Source organism: Arthrobotrys flagrans (assembly GCF_004000055.1).
Source record: "Arthrobotrys flagrans strain CBS H-5679 chromosome Unknown unitig_0, whole genome shotgun sequence".
In the NCBI taxonomy this organism is placed as follows: domain Eukaryota; kingdom Fungi; phylum Ascomycota; class Orbiliomycetes; order Orbiliales; family Orbiliaceae; genus Arthrobotrys; species Arthrobotrys flagrans.
The window spans coordinates 6366453-6385097 of record NW_027137550.1 but is presented as its reverse complement, the minus strand read 5'-3'; the positions used below and the strand labels follow the sequence as shown (position 1 = coordinate 6385097).

The following is an 18645-nucleotide window of genomic DNA, read 5'->3' as shown; positions in this document are numbered from 1 at the left end:
CCGGGCGAGTTAGCTTTCGGCATGGTAGCGAGGGGCCAGATGGCGGGGTAGACGGCAGGGTCCCATGGCCCAGTTTATAAAGGCGACGCACTCGAGGAGAATTTGGATTGATCGCTAGTTTGTGGAATTTATTGCTATGCGAGTGAGAGGAGTAGTTGTTCAATACCATATATAAAGAGCAGAGGCGCAGGACCTATTGAAGTTTAATTTTATTCCTTTCGTCCCCACGTTACCCACAATACTATTTTGACATCTCGTGTGGCATCGACAATCTCCGTCGACACTTACCTCGAAATAGCTTCCTGTTGTATTTCGACTTCACAACGCAGGAATTGTGTGTATCGAACTTCCAAACATCAAAAATGGCGACACCGACTTTAAAGCCCAATGTTGGTGTATACACCAATCCGTCGCACAAGCTATACATTGGCGAGGCCTCTCCAAGCCTACAGGAGATCGAGTCCGAGCAGTTGCTTCAGACCGGCGACGTAGTATTGGAAATGAAAGCTACAGGGATCTGTGGCAGTGATATTCATGTAGGCTCATTTACATCCGTGTGCATCAGCTGCTTGCACTTTGTTAACCGAGACATAGTTCTGGGAACATGGAAGGATAGGACCTACAATGGTCGTCGAAGATGAGCATATCCTTGGCCATGAAAGTTCGGGTATTGTGGTCAAAGTGCATCCAAGTGTTTCGCACCTCAAACCCGGAGACAGGTAGGCACAGCCTCCCAAATTTGGCCACTCTGGCGAATAATTTTTAAAGGAAACTGACGTGAGAATTACGTAGAGTCGCAATCGAGCCCACGATTCCATGTGCCAAATGGTATGTAACAAAAATTCCTGAAGCCCCGCTTCAATGCAATGTTGGCGACTGAATTAACAGGATATGCCATGCCTTAGCGTTCCATGCTTGACAGGAAGATACAACGGTTGCGAAGACGTGCTTTTCCGGTCGACTCCGCCCATCCCCGGCCTCCTTAGGCGATACATTGTATAACTCCTCGGGAAAATAGCCGATTTATCTTGTAAACGCTAATGAGGCGAGACAGGTTCACCCGGCTCAATGGTGCTTTAAACTCGAGGGCTTATCGTACGAAGAAGGGGCATTGCTGGAACCAATATCCGTTGCACTCGCCGGTATTGAACGAGCACAGCTGAAACTCGGAGACAGCTTGCTGATCTGCGGTGCGGGGCCAATTGGACTTGTCACATTACTCTGTGCTAGAGCTGCTGGTGCGACACCGATTACGATCACAGACATCGATGCATCCAGACTTGAGTTCGCGAAGAAGCTAGTGCCTTCCGTTAATACATTCCAAATTCCACTCGGCGGACCCGACGCTACCCCGCAAAAGCTCGCAAAATCGATCAATGACTCCTTTTACTCCACGGCCGGACACCCAGACGTTGCTATTGAATGCACGGGTATCGCATCATCGATCGCAACTGCAGTATTTGCATCTCGGTTTGGCGGTACGGTATTCGTTATCGGTGTTGGAAAGGACGTAGTTGAGATGCCGTTCATGGCATGTAGTGTCAAGGAGGTTGACCTCAAATTCCAGTACAGATATGCCAATCAATGGCCAAAAGCTATCAAGTTGGTTAAGAGTGGCTTGTTGGGAGACGTCAAGATGTTGGTTAGTCACAGGTTCACTCTGGAAGAGGCAGAAAAGGCGTTCGAAACGGTTAAGGACAGAACCAGCAAGAGCATCAAAGTTATGATTACCAATGAATAGGCTTGACCGCATCCTCTGGTACCACGGTAGGCTTTAGTTACCAATTAAGATATGTATTCCTGTAAATGCAAGTGGCGCATGATTTTGGAGAGTTCAAACAATTTCATGTATAGTTCAGGAGTTCCAACAATGTCGCTGCCAAGTTGACCAAAATGTTGTCAGTGACAGCTCACCGTCAGCCAATGAGTCCATCTGCCTCCGCTGGTGATTACTACTCATGTGATACGAACATCACCGCGTAATGCTAAACTACATTACAACGACATTCAACACATATTACTCCTTGCCCGAACCAGTCTGTTAGATAGAATCATGTTGGTCCCTCCACAACTGTATAGGCAACCTGGGATCTATCGTTTGCTAATTTGAGTTTCATGGATCAGATCTAGTATATATATCAGATTCTTGCTAGTCCAGAGATGTTAAGATGGGCCCAGCAGGCGGAATCTCCCACGAGGGAGAATTAAGACTTATCTAAATATTCATAGATTATGCAAGGCATAAATTGAAAATCCCAGATCAATTCCTACAAGGTCATATCCCGAGGATTATTTTAAAATGCTCGTATATACATGAACCTCGGCCGGCAACCCCCGCGAGCTCGTGGTTCCGACCAGATACGATAATATCCCCTTCCCACCCGTTGCTAGATCCAACCTCTAATCCATGTAATCCCATGCCGGTGTGCCACTGGAAGGATTTACAATTGGAAGAGTTGTAACTCGTAAACCGCTCGACTTTATCTGAGAACCCTTGCAGTAGCCCACGTTCCAGCTGGGGCTACATGCATACTTGCGTATAACGTCAGTATATTCAATGTATAATCCATACTCCGAACCCTGGTATTGTGAAGACCTGCGCAGGCAAAAACATTGATCCCTGCGGATGAACCAACATTCAATACGAAGGGCAACTAGAAAACTCGAATTGCTGCTATAGGTTCCTGGCCCTTAAAACAACTTTTCTGGTTAGGCAGACATTTGACACGTCCGGGCGTCCGGACTGGTGTGGAGGCCATAAGGTTAATTGCATATAGACAGCCGTTTGGTTCTTTTAGTGCTGTGATGCGGGCAGCCGGCCGTTGTCCTTATGGGACTTCGATGTAGCAAGCCATTGCATTGCATTGTACTGAGATTTCCACAACCTCACAGATTTCTTTTTTTTCACCTCTCCTTCCACCCACTTCTTTCTCATCTTTCGCTTCTCCTTCCCCCAACCATCTACACTCACCAGTTTCTATCCGCAACCGTTAAAATTCCCTTTCGATCATTCTTCTTACCCATCTTTCTTATCCTTAGCGAAACTTCCCAGTCTCTCGGATAGCTGCGTAAGTCTTATATCACCTAACCAGAGATCTTACATCCCAACTTGGCTCGTTCGTTAGTACACGTGAGTATACTTTTCTCCGATCTAGATCCAGTCCCCAATCCTTGCCCTTATCTATCGCTTTGGCCAACTTCTTCACGGGTTCACTTGTGGATGCATGTCTGAGTCCATCTATTCCTTCGCTTGAGTCGAGTCGTGTGTAGCAGCGGACGTCGAGACGAAATCGTTGATACAATTTCTTTCCATGAAACCTCCTCGTCCTTCCCTTATTTAGTCACCAGCCCTTCCTCTCGCTCTTATCCTCATTCCAACCACGCTCACCCTTCCACGTTCCTTCCTTCCTATCATCCTCATCATCGTCATATCACTAACATCCAGCCCTTCATTCAGACTAAGACCGAGCAACCTCTGTACCAGTTACTAAAAATCTTTCTTATTTTCAATTCCTCTTTCCTCCAACTTCAATCCCTCCCAAGTCGTCCATAAAGATCCCTAGGATACAGGGAAGCCATTGCAGCCGTCAACATGGGTGCCATCACCGATGTTGCAGCTAGTTTGCTCCGGCCTACCTTTTTCAACTTGATGCTTCTTATCATCCTCTTCTTCGTCCACAAGGAAGTTCAATTCTATAGATACAAAGTATGTCAACTAATTGCATCTTCCCATTCCTATCGTTTCTCGAAGCAATAGATTACAACTTTCCTTCATCTAATGGTTTATATTTGAATAATCTCTGACCCAATCGAAATAGGTCAAAGTCCCCGTCGTTGGAGTTCCCTTTCCAGGTTACATTGGGTCATGGCTCGGAGGAATTTGGTTCATCAGATTCGGTCACGAAGTCATTCGCGATGCCTATGAATCTAGGAAGTACACTGTCTTCCAAGTGGCTATGCTCGAACGCATGTTAGTTGTCGTTTGCACCAAGAACTTGATGGAGGAAGTTTGCCATGCAGACCCTACTCAGCTGTCATTCTATGCCAACATCGCAACGGTACCGACTCCATATGAAGAATAACCCTTAATAATCAGTAGAAGGAAGGAATAACTAACGGTATATATGTTTAGGACTTCCAAGTCAAGTACACTATGTCAAATGAGGTTCACACCCATACTTGGCACGTCCCATACATCCATGAGAAGTTGACCAAAAAGCTCACCAAGTCTTTGGACGTGGCTATGGATGAGATGATCAACGCTTGTGGTTTGTTCCTCGGCACTACTAAGGGAGGAACCAAGCAAGTCCCAGTTATGGACACCTTCTTGGATATCCTCACCCGTATGTCAAACCGTTTCTTCGTCGGCAAGCCCTTATGTCGAAACCTCGAGTATATCCACACGGCCAAAGAATACGCCAAAGATGTCGCCATCTGTGGTTTCATCATTCGTGTCTGGCCTAACTTCCTTAAGCCGACCATTGCTCGGATGTGTTCGAGCATCCCCAACAATCAGAAGATCGCTTTGAAGCACTTGTCTCCTATCGTTGAACAACGCCGCGACAAGATGGACTTGTTAGGTAAACGCTGGACGGATCGCCCTGTAAGTTAAATTCAACTACACCTGTAAGGAATCACGTTGGCTGATTGTTATTATAGGATGACTATCTCCAATGGATCATGGAAGGCGCCGTTCAGAACTTTGGCAATTGTGAAGATACCCGAGATATCATGTTGCGTCTTATGTTCCTTAACTTTGCAGGTAGGTTTAAGGTACCCGCTCCTCCCATTCACAATGAAAATTTTTTAACGGGCATCTACAGGGAACCACACCAGCTCCGAGACTTTCTGTATGGTGCTTTATCAACTTGTCAATCGACCAGAGTATATGAAGCCCATCAGAGAGGAGGCCATTGAGATGATCAAGAAATATGGATACACCACCCAGGCATTCAATATGATGTCCAAGCTTGATTCTTTCACTCGCGAATGCACCCGATATGTCTCTTTGGGACCAAGTAAGTTTCAATATATAACTATAAAGCTTTAATCACAGCGTACTGACAATGCTTCCCATAGTAATCATTACCCGTACTGCATTGATTCCATACACCTTGGGAGACGGTACTTTTCTTCCGGTCGGAACCCAAGTCTGCATGCCTCATCACTCCGTTCACAACGACTCCAAGATTGGACTCTATGCCGATCCCGCCTTTGATGGTTTCCGATTCCACAAGATTCGTGAGGAGATGTTGCAACAGAATCCGAAGAACACACAAGCCCATCGCACCGAGCTTTGGACTGCCACCTCTACACAGCAACTATACTTCGGTAATGGTCGCCACCCATGTCCCGGCCGCTTCTTCGCCTCTCTCCAGTCCAAGATGATCATTCACTATATTTTGACCAACTACGAGATTAGCATTGACTCAGAGTCTCAATATCACCCTCATACGTGGCAGACCATGTATATCCCAAACGTCTTCGCCAAGATCAACTTCACACGACTCACGGATCCAGAGGAGGGTGTCATAGAAGAGATCAAATTTGATCTTGCCTAGATTACCATCAACAAAATTTGCGGTATGCTTTTAGTGAAACGTTTTTTTATCACGCACACCAACCCCATCAACCCCATCTCCACACAGCTTGCACGCTTTGATTATTCTTACCGACACAACAACATTCTATTTGATCTTTTAGCGACCGATCATTTTCTGCATGGGCCAGCGTTATGATTTGTCTTTTTTGAATGCATCCTCTGACCAACGTTAACGACGATATCGACTATCTCTACCCTCCCGTCGTGATTCGTCCTGATGCTCCAAGCCATACACCCTGGCCCCAACTCCGAACTATCAGTCGATTAAAGAAAAAGGAAAAGGAAAAGGAAAAAGATACGGAAACTCCAACCGTTTGGCGATCTGCTCTGCATTGGTTTGGGGTTTTCTACGGGACCAGGTCTGCTTCTCGCATGTGGGGTTTAATGCTTGTTTTAATCAACTAGTTTAATTCCTTCATGTCATATAAGATGTAATAACCCGCACCCCACAGTCTTTAGCCAACTGTGGAGCATGCGATGGTTTTTATATAAAATTCGACCGATCCTAGAGCCAGCGTAGACTCCCCGTAGAACATTTTCGAATGATATACTCGTAGATATTGCAACATGTTAACAACTGCTAATCACCAATTTGCAACCCGGCTTAATCTGATAACTCATGTGCCTACTTCATGAACTTGATACCTGGTTACAGATAAAGAAGGAATATAGCTATGGTAAGGGCTTAAACCTCGGAAAGATACATACACATACGTATACACGTACAGAGCTGCAGAGTCTCGAACTTCGATTGTTACACAACACACAATGTGGTGAAATACAACGTCAATGTGTTGTCGTCCCAAGTTGGGAGAGGCGACAGGGATGTTCAAGCAGCTGATTGGTCCTGCTGTTTTAAGCGCAGACTATGAAACATCTCCAAGAGATAGCGGCAACCAATACACTCCCTCGCACCGTTTCTTCTTCTGAACGATGTCCCAGCAAATCATCACGTTCGGAGCCCAGTTCACGATCACGAGAGGTCCGATCCAAAAATAATGCGAACATGGAAAGAGCCGCATGGTTTATTTAGTAGACTGACCAGGGCCCAAGTTCTGGTTGTCGAAACGCGTATCAACGACTGGACCTCGGGCTACCACCAGCACGCGCCCGCCACTGAACCCTAGCTCCTTTCCTTCTCACTGAAATGTGAACTAGGAATTAAGCTCCCCGGCGGCGAAGAGACTGGATTTATCGTAATCTCGACTATTGGTGCCTGGGCTTTGCACTTTCCAATAATATGTACACTTATCGGCGGGTACCAGAGTAATAAGCACAAGTACCTATTCTTAGGATGGCAAGCTTACGGCATCACGGATTCGATATGCCACTCGCGCCTAGGCTAGGTCAAAGTTACGGTGATTAATTACACCGTTACTATGAATACATACACACATGCTAATCGGAAAATAATCTGAAGCATTAACAATATCTACCTGGCGATTTTGATACGGCTCGCATTCCGAAAGGTGGGGCATGCCATACAAGACGCCTCACTTGATGCCAGGGACAGCTGGTGGCCTCCCCCCACTAGGCAAGTCGCGCATCTGTCGAAGGATGCATGGAAAGCTTGTCATTGGAAGCTACAGGGCGACAGCTCAACCTGATCCTAGTAGCGGGTTTTCAGGGCAGCTGTCTTCGTTGGTTATTCGAGATATAAGTTCGAGGTGTCGTCCTCCCTCAATGGTCCTTCTTCTTCTCTCCCTCATCCAGTACAATCTGATACGAATTTCTTTACTGTTTCGTAGCCTTTTCCTTTCCTTTCTTTCCTATTCTTTTTTTAATCTTCATTCTTTTCGATCAGACAGCTAGCTGTTAGAAGTGCAGAGCACTTGGTTTCTTATCAGATCTCATATAACTATCTTTTTTTTTTTTCCCTTTTTTCTTCCTTCACTACTTCGTGTGTTTTTTTGGGCCTATTCAAGAATTAAGATTAACCCATTTATATCAGAGAGAGTGGTATATACTTAAATACGTATTAGAAAGGGAAAAAGGAGAGAACGCAATTTGCTTCTAGAAAGTCTTTTTTTGTTGGTTTGAAAAAAATATATCAGAAGAAAGGAAGACTCCAAGTTCGATATCTTTCCTAGACTACCTATCAACACCAACCTCAGCTTCATCATCAACCATATCACCAACCAACCTCACATCATCAGCAAAACTTCAAAATGTTTAACATCGCCAAGTTCGCCAAAGCGGCGCCATGCACCAGTATGTATCAGACCATCTAAGAAACTACCAGTACAGGGTAACTAATCTGTGGTTTGCATATAGAACCCCTCCTTGGTTTCGCGTCTCTGGCTCTTATGATCGCCTTCATCTTCTCCACTGTCATTGTCACAGCTGGGAAGCAAGAGAGCAGCAAGGGATTATACATCGTCTCATTCGAGTACGACGTCCCAACCGGCAATAACAGACTCGTCAGGCGTCAGGAGGACGACGCGGAAACTACTACCGTTGTTCAGACCCGTTCCGTTGCTACGGTCTCTCAAACAAGAACCGTTGCACCAGAACCCACTGAAGACCCTGCTCCAGCAGACACCAAGGAATCCACTGTTTCTTCCTCCATGCCAACACCTACCCCAAATCTTAAGCTCCAGGAAAAGTTTAAACAGACAGTCCAATCCCTCATTGAAGAGGACAACATGAATGCTACTGTTCAGTTCAACCACGCTCGTGTCAGCTACAGCGGAATCTGTGTCGAAGTTACTTCAATGGAAGGGATCAAGGGTGCCCAATGGAGATGTGGATCCATTAATACCACTGAAGTCCTCGGAGCCACCGCTGGCGGCGATCCGTTCGATCTCATTGGCGTTGCCGCATTCTTCAAGGACAAGATTGCATTCTCCCTCCCATGGTGGGTTGCAACTGTCTGCCTGGGTATCGCCATGTTGTGCCAAATGTTCTTGATGATCCCATTCCTTCCTATCCCACCAGTTGTCCAGAAGGTCACCGCCGTTCTCGCTCTTCTCGGATGTATGGCACTTCTTGGAGGCTTGATCCTACAGCATGTCGCCGCTAATACCGTTGCGTCTCTGTCTCTCAAGCTAACCATTGGAACCGTCAACGCTCACGTCGGAAGAATGAACCAAGCTCTCGGATGGACTGGCTTTGCCTTGTCCTTGCTTGCAAATATCGGAATCTGGGTCATCGTTGCCGCTGAGATGGCAATTGAAAAGGGAGAACAAATGATGAATCATGCTACCGACGCCGCCATCGGCAAGGTTGAATCGAGACTTCCATTCGGCAATCCCGCCCAGAACAGAAGCTTCAGCGGATCGAGCACTGCTAGCAGTGGTCTCGGAAGATCGCTCAGAGATAACGGGCCAGATGTTCTCCGAGGATTGGCTAAGGCCAAGACAAGGGGCGAGGCATTGAGTGCTGTCGCCGGTGGATTCAGGAACGAGAAGGCACACAACGTCGTCTAAATGGGAAAAAAGCTGAACAAAAAAAATCAAAAGATCCTCCCGTAGAAACCGGATATGTGGGAAGGGTCTATTTGTTCTATGATTCTGATATCCTGGATGTACCCTCTTTTATTGTTTTATGGTTTTTATTTTTTTCGTCCCTTTCGTTACAAAGCATTGCATTGCGTGGACCGGGTCTGTCTGTCTCTCTTTATCTCTACATATTTCCTTACTAGTATCAATAAAGTATTTCCTAATTCTGACAAGTTCGATGGTTCTGTGCCCTCTGAGTCTTAACAAAAAATTGAAACTGAAATTAAAAGCATCTTCACAACCTAGCTTGAATCAACACGTCCAAATTTATATGTCGAAGGCCTACGTTGGTCCAGCAACTATTGATTAGGTAGGTAATCAAGGAAGAGACGTCGGGCATATGTCATTGACGAGTCCCCGGCTAGACTGGCAATGTGCCCACCTTACCTACTTAGGTAAGTATGTATCCGTCGATAGTGTGTTGTGGAGCAAGATATAAAAATCTGGAGCTCACACAATACGGTACCCCGGACCCTCACCCCTGATGATACAAAAAATATTTTTGGTTCCTCCCACGAAAGATACAAAAAGTACATCGAATGCTTTCCAAATCCGGGAATTGAGCCCGGGCCTCGCCGGCCCGCTCGATTTTCTCATGAGAGCGACGTATTCTGACCGCTGAACCAATTCGGAGCTCGGATAGAAGACACGGTATACCGGATGCATCTCATACGGCTTGCCGGGGTGCCGATGAACAGGAATTTGCCGACGGCAAATCTTTTCCAATCCCAATCCGGTAGATCAAAGGATACTGACTGCATGTGCATATCGGAGAAATACTGCTCGTGTTCCTCAGCATATCACCTTTTGCATGTGCAGTTGAATTGAAAGTCGTGGCATAAGAAGATAGGACAGTCCTCTGTGCGATTGTGGACCGTCGACACCGGGTCGATGGGAGCAATCCAAAAGCCGTTACACAGGCGGCTTTCCGACGCTGTGCCCTAGCTAGCAGTGCACCTGTCGGTGCGACGGCCATCCATTCGACAGAAGGCGTGGCCTCGGTCCAGGTTACTCTGTGCTTGCTGGTAAAAACCTTTTCGTTCCAATGGCCCCGAGTCTTGGCATGTCAAGATGTTGAGCTGTTGGGAACCAGGGACGAGAACTGGCAATGTTCAAGCTAGTCCGGCGACGGGAAGTTCGTCGTCTGAAAACGGTAAACCTCTTGTTCAAGCCAAGTCGAAGCTTTTTAAATTTGGAGGCATCGGGTTTAGTCTGGTCTCTGCTTCGCCTACCCCGGTCAGCGTGGGATGTCATTATCAAAAACATATGTATCGATAGAGTTATCAATAGTATTCTCCAAGGGGAAAAGACCAATGTTCATGCAATTCGTAAACACTTGTATATCCACTGAGCCAATGCATTGCCTTTCTTTTGCAGCGATTGCGGGATCGTGTGAGCATACATCATGCATGACCAAAAGTTAAAACAAGCGAATCGGTTGACTCTGTTGGCTATTCTCACCACAAAACATCCGCGCCCGGAGGGCATGCCACCTTGGATAGCACCTTGCGTTACATGTTGGATAATCACGTTTGCGTAACAAGGGAGGCCATTTTCTAGCTTGTGAAAATTTTGTGAGCGTGGCCCTGGGATAAAATCTTATGCCCCCTTGGCAAGTAAATCGAAAACCGTCGAAGACTATGAAAGAAAGGGAAGAAAGAAAGCAAGAAAGCAAGAAAGCAATAGAGCGTGGGGAGACAGAAGCCTAAAAACCGGAGCTAAATAAAACTACCAGCCGCCTTTCTGCTTCTGCTCACACGACCCTTCCCATGGTAGCCGACAATCTGTAGAAGGCCCTTTTCCTCCAGGATAGTTTTTCAACCTACATTTGCCCTTGATTTTCAACCTCAAGGGCTGTAGAGCGACTGTGGAATCCCACAATTTCCCGAGTGTCGACACCCGTCTTTTCTCTCCGCTGTTTTGAAACATAGGAACTCGAACCATGGCGACAGGCCACACCTCTGTTGACCTGCCCGGTGCGGCCAACAGCAGCCCCCAGCTCCGGGAAAGGACGAAATCCTCAAAACAGAAGAAACCGACGACCAAGCTTACGACGGAGACTTTGAACGACAGTGCCTCAAAACCGAGAAGTGAGATTGAGAAGGAAGCTAAGACGTATGGCCGGACTCCCGATGGAACTGGTAGGTCACACAGCAGCGGGAGCACATCGATCCCGGCCAATTGGGCAATACAAAAAATGCAACAGCTGACAACGCATCTCGACAGTCTTTGTCGTCCCCCAAACTCATGACATGGTCTCTACGCTCCTCTCGCCCAAGGAACCGAAGAATTTATCTGATCTCCTCGTCCTTGGTGTCTTGGCATTTCACATAAGCCTCTTATTCATTCTCCCGCAATGGTCTCTGAAACCAGTGTTCATGTTTACGTTTCTCTTTTGGCGAGCCGGATACAATCTCGGAATCGGTTTACTTCTCCAGTCCCAGAGCAAATACAAACAGCTCACACATTGGGCATGCAAATACAAACTATTTGACAGAGAGGCTCACCCGATGCTTTACGACTTTATCAAACGTGAAATTTCGACAAAGATACCATCCGAAGACTATGACTTTGATAAAGCACCACTCGAATACAACACTTGGATGGTGTTCCGTAGACTCGTGGATCTGATTCTCATGTGCGATTTCGTGAACTATGTGCTTTTCGCCTACGTTGCCGCCGAAGTACCTACCAGCCATAAGATGTGGTTGCATGTCTGCAGATGGGTCGCGGGAGTGATCCTGTTCGTGTTTAATGTCTGGGTCAAGCTGGACGCACATCGAGTCGTGAAAGATTATGCCTGGTGTAAGTTACCGCTTGAGTCGTGATGCATAACGGCATCTGAACTAACTCGAATCAATCAACAGACTGGGGTGATTTCTTCTTTATGATTGATCAATCTTTGACTTTTGATGGAGTCTACGAGATCGCACCGCACCCAATGTACTCGGTAGGATACGCTGGGTATTATGTAAGTTTTCGGCCACTTCCCTGGAAATAACGATGGCTTTGCTAATACAAATATCCCCAGGGGATTTCACTTTTCTCCGCTAGCTACACCGTTTTTGCCATCTCTCTCATCGCACACGCTGCTCAATTTGCTTTCCTCGTTCTCATCGAAGATCCACGTAAGTTTTGTATTCTATCTCCGACTCAGCTCAAAACTAAGAAATCTGTAGATATCCAAAAGATCTATAACCCCCCGCCGCAAAAACGCAAAGCTCCTCAAAAGCCAACTCTTATAATCGAAGATGGTGCAACTTCAAGCATGGTTAGGGACGTGTCTCCCCCACCCTCCATCTCTTCCTCCGATATACCCGAGCCAGGTGAAGAGCAACCGATTATGCGTCCCCTCGTTGGATACAAAAACTTCGATTTCGTTCGAACTCCAGACCTTCAACTTCTACTTTTGGGGATCTACACTGTTTCTTTGGCCCTCTTAGTTCCTGCCACGCCGCTTACCCAGGCCCTATTCATTCTTCATGCACTGTTTTGGCGACTATTTTACTCTGTCGGACTCGGGATTATCCTCAACCTTCAAAGCAAACGCAAGACTTGGACAAGGCACTTCCTTAAATATGGTGAATCGTTGGATGAGTCGTGGAGACAATGGAGAAGTTTGTTCCATCTGGTCAATTGCATGTGCCATCTGAGCTTCGCAGCCGCCTGCTGGAAGGTATACTCGCCACCAGAAAACTGGTCTACTGATATGGCTTTGTTAAAGCATATGCTTGGATTTGTAAGTTTATATCGGAATTCCGTTGAAAGCCCGGCTAACACCATCGCCTACAGTTGCTCGTTGCGCTTCAAATGTGGGCAGCGGCTTCAATTTACGATAGTGTCGGCGAATTCGGCTGGTAAGTACTATAATTTGGCCTCCAAATAAGGCAGTATTGACCGGTCTTGTAGGTTCTACGGCGACTTCTTCTTCGATACCCGCCCGAAGCTCACTTACTCTGGTATCTATCGCTTCCTCAATAATCCAGAACGTCTCTTCGGCTGCGCCAGCGTCTGGGGTCTTGCTCTGGTTACCTCCAACCCAGCAATTTACCTCCTCGCACTGCTAGCTCATATCGCCACCCACCTCTCGATCGACTTTGTCGAGCGCCCCCATATGGAAAAACTCTATGGTGACCTCCGCCAAGACGCCGGTGTCGCCAAAACCTTGAAGCGTGCCGTTCCAAAGGATCTCAACGACCGTCTTCAAAGAATCCAAGGATCCCTCGATAAAGTTGCAAATACAACTACCGACCTTGTCGAAGAATTCCTAGATAGAGCGATGAAACGTCTCTCGAATAACGAAGAGGCTAACACTTTCCTCTCGGACGCCCCTGGAAGAACTGAACGTCGCCATCTTAGCTTCCCAACATCCTCCCGCATCCTCTTCTCCGGAATCCCAGCCAACGAACTTTCAAAACTTGATTTGTCGCTTTACTCCATCTCCATCCTTTCCGCGAAGCATTCTCCAAAGCCACCGGGTTCGGCTATCGACGCATTCTCTCCACTCTTGGTATCATACGGTTCCGCCGTTAAGATCGCATGGACGGCACCTAAACTCCACTCTAAAAAGGACTGGGTCGGTCTTTACCGTGTAAACGACAATTCAAAGCGTGCAGTCACTGGTATCGCCTCTATGGGTCGCTGGACAGCCGTATCTCGTGGCGAGTATCCACAATACGACGAGGAGTCAATTCTGACTTGCGACGTCGAACAACCAATCGACGAGACCCATGACGAAGAATACATCCGTGGTGAAGCCGTCTTTGAAGGTCATAGGCTATTCTGGCGCACTGGAGTCTACGAATTCAGATATCATCACGGAGGCAAGCATAACGTCATGGCAATCAGTTTACCTTTCGAAGTCGTGGTCGACAAGTTCGATGAGAGTTCGTCTACGCCTGGAAAGGTTATCAACGTAGATGAGATCTTGAAGCCACTGATGGGTGTTGTGAGAGACTGTTTTGACCGAAAGGAAGAAGTGGCACCTGAAAGCGTGGATGATGAGTTCGGAGAGGTTGCGGAGATGAAATACGCAAAGAGGATTGTGTATGCCGTTAAAGAAATGTATAGATACCCCCCTTCCCCTCTTCTCCTTCCCTGAGTAATTTACGGGAACCCATTTTTACTAACATGATGGCTATAGGTTTGGTTTGGACTTGGCCCCCGAGGTTGTCAGGGCTGACGGTACAGTTCGTAAATTGGCATGGCGCATTGTTAATGCAAAGAGAGTTTTGGTAAGCAATATCATTACATACATATATCGGGGTATAATCGCTAACAGAAATCCAAATAGGCACCTTTCAGCTTGTCCCGATCGTCCCCCTCCGCCCCTTCTTCGCCCATTGAAGCTTGAAGCATAAGCATCGAATGTGTCTTGTTCCAAGTAGCAGTGTCCTCGTTTTGTAAATATAGTGTGAAGTCACATGGCTTGCTCACGCAGGTGTGGTGTCAGTAAAAATTTAAACGTAGTTATCAGTTGTCTTGCAAGTTCTTTTTTTTTTTTTTTTTTTTGCCTTCGGGGTCACCGCCAAGTTGGATTTATACCCTTGGAAAATATCAAAGCACAGGAAGCTTGTTTTACAAAATGAGTTATTTGCTCGAAAGCCTGGGAGAAATATTCCATGTTATATAAAAAACAATCACCGATTCCATCCCACCGAAACCATAATCCCCCAATATGAATGAAGAAGAGATATTCCTACAAAGAAGTCCTTCCACAAAATGCCCAATGTTGCAAAAACTAAGAAAGATAAGGTGTCGATACAGGAGAGAGAAAAAAAGATGTCCGAGAGATGCATGCCACCGATTCATACTCCATGCGCTGAAAAGTTTACACAAAGGTGTAAGAAAAAAGAAAATAACGGGGAAAAGGAAATGAAGAGGAGACGAGACACATAAGGGAAATTTTGGTTCAAAAAGTGAGAGAATATTCAAGTTGAAAATGATAAGGAAAAAGTAAGGAGGGGTTATGGGAATGAAAAGTAGGTATCTACAAATATAAAGGAAAGATTAAGCGTGTATATAGTATATACGATATTAGAAGGTAGTTATGGACGAGATATCCTTCCGTCGGATATCAACGATGTAAAAGGTTAAAGAAAACCAAGATAGCTCTGTGTAGGCTACGAATGGGGTAAGTTTCGTAACTGAAAGATAGACTGCTCAAACGGCCGTTGGAAAGAAATCGGAAAGTGAATAAAGGAGACAAGCGGTCATCGTAGGAAAGCAGGTGTGCTAAAATCTGCATGCTTTTCTAAGTTGAGGTTGTCGTGAGAATCGTTAAGGGAAACGCTACATAGCGAGTAAAATATAAACTCATAAATTTACGAAAGCCGAAGGTTGTTGAAAGTCTGTGAATGATCTAGGCTTTGGTGAAGCCTAGGGTTGAGAGAGTGTGTAGTTGTTTTATATAAAATCGAAAAAGGGAAGATAGTTGAGAATGAGGTTGTTATGGAGGAGTAGCCGTGGCAACTCTCACTGGCTGTTTGTAAGAGTCCTGGCACTTGAGACCGTCGGGTTCTCCGAGATGTCTGATGTTGAATTGAAGATAACTCTCTTCTTCCTTTGACTTTGGGATTTCGATGTTACGATACCGCCAGGTAGCGGTATTGGTTCGACAACATCCTCGAGATCGTTATCTTCGCCCTCACTGCTGCTGTCAAACCATGCCGTCCACATTGCGTTATTCCTACTCCTGGACCTGCTTTTATTCCCTTTCCGCTTTTCAAGTCCAGCAGGAATACCGAGTCCTCGACCACGGCTATTCCTTTTCTTATCCCAGCGTCGACCCTTCCGATCCCAACTTTTTGGTCGCAGAACGTCGGTGCCACTGGCCATAGTGGCAGCTGCGAGGCCAAATATTCCTGAACCACGTTTTGAAGAGCGTCTACTACTTGTAGAAGGATCCCTCTCCCGATCGCGCAAGGACCTTGTAGGTGTTCCAGGCGGTGACGGTGTCGCGATATCGGACCGGCCGGCAAATCTGGATTGATTGCTCGAATTCCCAGAACCAACCGTTCCAAACTCTGGTGGTTGATCGCGAGCGGACGATGGGCTTGGTTTCGCACTTGCTGCGCCGGCACCAAAGTATGTACCTTGAGGAAGTGAGTATAGCGGCGGAGTATCCTCAAAGTACGTAGTGTTTTGTTGGAAAATACTTCTGAGGGGTTCCGGCTGCCTTGTTGCATCTTGGATGACGGCGGAGATGTTATCATCTTGTATGGACTTGTCAGAGGTTGAAAGGGCCATCCCGATTTTAGAGATACGGTCGGCCATAGGAACGGCGCGATGAAAATGTTCGCCCTCGTCGGATATGTGATTCAACCCAGGGCTGCGTGGTCCATCCGTGGATACAGACTCAGGTCTTAGATGTCTAAGATGGTGGGGAATAGTCGCAGAGTCCTGTGCCGTAGACCGTCGCAACATCGCGATAGCATGTCTTTTTTCGGGTTCTGAAGTATATGTCCCAGTGGGCCCGAGTTTCCCATAGTCGCTTTGCAATAGCCCTTCCTTCGATTGCGAGGTCCCTTTGCTCAGCGACCGATTTCGAGCATGCGACGAGTCGACATTGATATCAGGAATATTTCGTGATGTCGCCTGGGGCTGTTGCTTCTCATTTGTTCTCCTCGATCCTGCCGTACCGTATGCGCCCTCTTCGCCATTTCCACTGTACCCTCGCTCTATTTCGTTTACAACTTCAGGGTCCGAGACTTCCTGCGCTGCCTTATTCCCTCTTCGACGAATACAATATCCAAACAAAAATGCAACAATAATAAGAAGTATTGCCCCACCGACTATTGCGGGAACTAAAGCCTTGATGTCGATTCCAGGACCGGAAGATCCTGATGCGACAGTTGTTGTTGAGGCGGGGCCTCGTTCCGCTGTGGCTGTAGGCGAGGAAGTTGTAGCCGTCCTTCCCATGCTGGTGTGCACGGTGGCGGAATTCGGAACCGACGTCTGCATCCCGGCGCCTATAGATGAAGTTGGAACTGGCTCAGACATATCACTATTGAAATCATCTGTCAAAGGTATTCGCTCCGGTTGGGAAATAGAAGTCGACGGGGCAAGCGTTAATATCTGTGTAAATGTGGCAGACGGCGTTGCCAATGTCTCTGTGAGAATAAGGGTGGTAACAGCGACTCCCTCGAGCACATCCTGCCGCGGTTGTATACGTTGTCCAGTATCTCGTGCTTGTCGTGTATTCCTAACTCCTAATTGTGATTTTCGTAGTATCCGTCTAGGTAACTGCAGCATCGAATCGTCACGAGCCGCGGCGGCAGCCATAGAGTTATGTGACAAACCACCTGATTGTCGTCTTCCCTTTCCCTCTCGAGCTCTTTCTCTCTTGACTTGCAGGTGAATGTTTGTTCCTGCAAGCCAAGAAGCAGGAGCGACGTTATGTTCCTGAATCTCGGGTAGCTCGCTTGCTCTTGTATGCGGTTCTCGAACCGTCTTCTTCCCCCTTCTGTTCTAGATTTACCTCGTCCTTGACCTGTCGTCCAAAGGTCGTTGAATCCGGATGGGTCAATGAAAACCTTCAAAACCAAAGAGAAGAACAGTCAAAAGATTAAAAGACCTCAGCTATTCGGTTCTTCCAGGGAACAATGGCCCAGGCACACACACACACCACAATTTCGGATTTCGTCTCTTTCGGTGGCGTGGTGCGAAATACCCAGCCCGGCTCCATGCACGCTTTGACACAAAGTTCCCAAGTTCTCTCCGTTTTATAAAAACAAGACGCTGAAAAACGTGCCTTTTCGTACCTGTACAAAAGGTAATATTTAACCGGCCGGGGATCGCAATCGATGGGTTTCCTGGAATCCAATCGTTTGTAGAATCTGTTTGTCAAGTCTCAGTCGCAATGAGCTCAACAGACACATTGAAACCCCGATTCGCAGGGTTTTTTTTTTTTAAAAAAAGGAGACCGGCAAGTGTAGGGGCCGGCAAAAAGCAGCACAGATATTATCATATAAACAGATGATGCACAGCACTTATTTCGAAATCTGCATGCGGGTGCGACTTGTGCGATTGTCCTGCGCGAAATCAAAAGGTCTCCTTAGCCATATCCTTTTCACTGAGAGGGAAATGTGGGCCCACATGGTTTATCTAACCAATCTGACTGTTCTTCGTGACCACACTGAACCACCGACTCGATCCGGGACAGGGAATATCCAAACTGTCAGGACGTTTTTTTTTGAGAGGGAGAGGCGGACATGGGTGCTTTTTCCTGGCGGGCCCATCTCGCTGGGAGAAATTGGCTGAGGCCCTTCAGCTGCAGTGCCGTTCTGACAGGGGATGATGTCTTTGATTAGGTCCTCATCTCTCAGAGCCCCTGCTGCAGATTCCCAATACGATTGTTCATACGAAGCTTATTTGACGGCTTCGCTAGGACACAACAAACAATGCTCTGGAGCATGTAGTAATGATCACGAGCTGTGGTAAAACAATGCAAGAACGTTGGATGCCATTGATCGGCAGCGTCACCATCTTGGATTGGGAAATTACCAGATAGGAAGTACTATTATCTTCAAGTCGCCGCATCGA

At 46.8% G+C, this 18645-nt stretch overlaps 5 protein-coding genes across 7 annotated transcripts; 4 read left to right on the top strand and 1 right to left on the bottom strand.

The window, feature by feature from the left end:
• Nucleotides 1-362: 362 nt before the first annotated feature.
• On the top strand, nt 363-1741 carry DFL_004886 (uncharacterized protein; the record flags this gene model as incomplete). The annotated part of the gene is made up of 5 exons (XM_067634057.1): nt 363-536; nt 595-719; nt 793-828; nt 906-996; nt 1055-1741. 5 exons carry the CDS (start codon nt 363-365, stop codon nt 1739-1741), a joined length of 1113 nt encoding a protein of 370 aa, XP_067492164.1.
• A 1851-nt stretch (nt 1742-3592) lies between these two features.
• On the top strand, nt 3593-5561 carry DFL_004885 (uncharacterized protein; the record flags this gene model as incomplete). 3 transcript variants are annotated; one of them, XM_067634055.1, is made up of 7 exons in its annotated part: nt 3593-3706; nt 3819-4058; nt 4133-4603; nt 4660-4762; nt 4824-5018; nt 5080-5331; nt 5379-5422. In XM_067634055.1, the coding sequence occupies 7 exons, from the start codon at nt 3593-3595 to the stop codon at nt 5420-5422; spliced, it is 1419 nt and encodes a 472-aa protein (XP_067492162.1). The 3 variants fall into 3 exon arrangements, with proteins under 3 accessions (XP_067492162.1, XP_067492163.1, XP_067492161.1); XM_067634056.1 differs by lacking the exon at nt 5379-5422 and having other exon boundaries at nt 5080-5241; nt 5319-5335; XM_067634054.1 differs by having other exon boundaries at nt 5080-5561.
• A 2209-nt stretch (nt 5562-7770) lies between these two features.
• Nucleotides 7771-9030, top strand: DFL_004884 (uncharacterized protein; the record flags this gene model as incomplete). Its single annotated transcript, XM_067634053.1, has 2 exons — nt 7771-7813; nt 7877-9030. 2 exons carry the CDS (start codon nt 7771-7773, stop codon nt 9028-9030), a joined length of 1197 nt encoding a protein of 398 aa, XP_067492160.1.
• Nucleotides 9031-11044: 2014 nt separating this feature from the next.
• On the top strand, nt 11045-14455 carry DFL_004883 (uncharacterized protein; the record flags this gene model as incomplete). The annotated part of the gene is made up of 9 exons (XM_067634052.1): nt 11045-11243; nt 11329-11907; nt 11970-12073; nt 12134-12230; nt 12282-12841; nt 12895-12959; nt 13012-14166; nt 14246-14336; nt 14396-14455. The coding sequence occupies 9 exons, from the start codon at nt 11045-11047 to the stop codon at nt 14453-14455; spliced, it is 2910 nt and encodes a 969-aa protein (XP_067492159.1).
• A 1121-nt stretch (nt 14456-15576) lies between these two features.
• DFL_004882 (uncharacterized protein) lies at nt 15577-17385 on the bottom strand (the record flags this gene model as incomplete). Its single annotated transcript, XM_067634051.1, has 1 exon — nt 15577-17385. One exon carries the CDS (start codon nt 17383-17385, stop codon nt 15577-15579), a length of 1809 nt encoding a protein of 602 aa, XP_067492158.1.
• Nucleotides 17386-18645: the final 1260 nt, after the last annotated feature.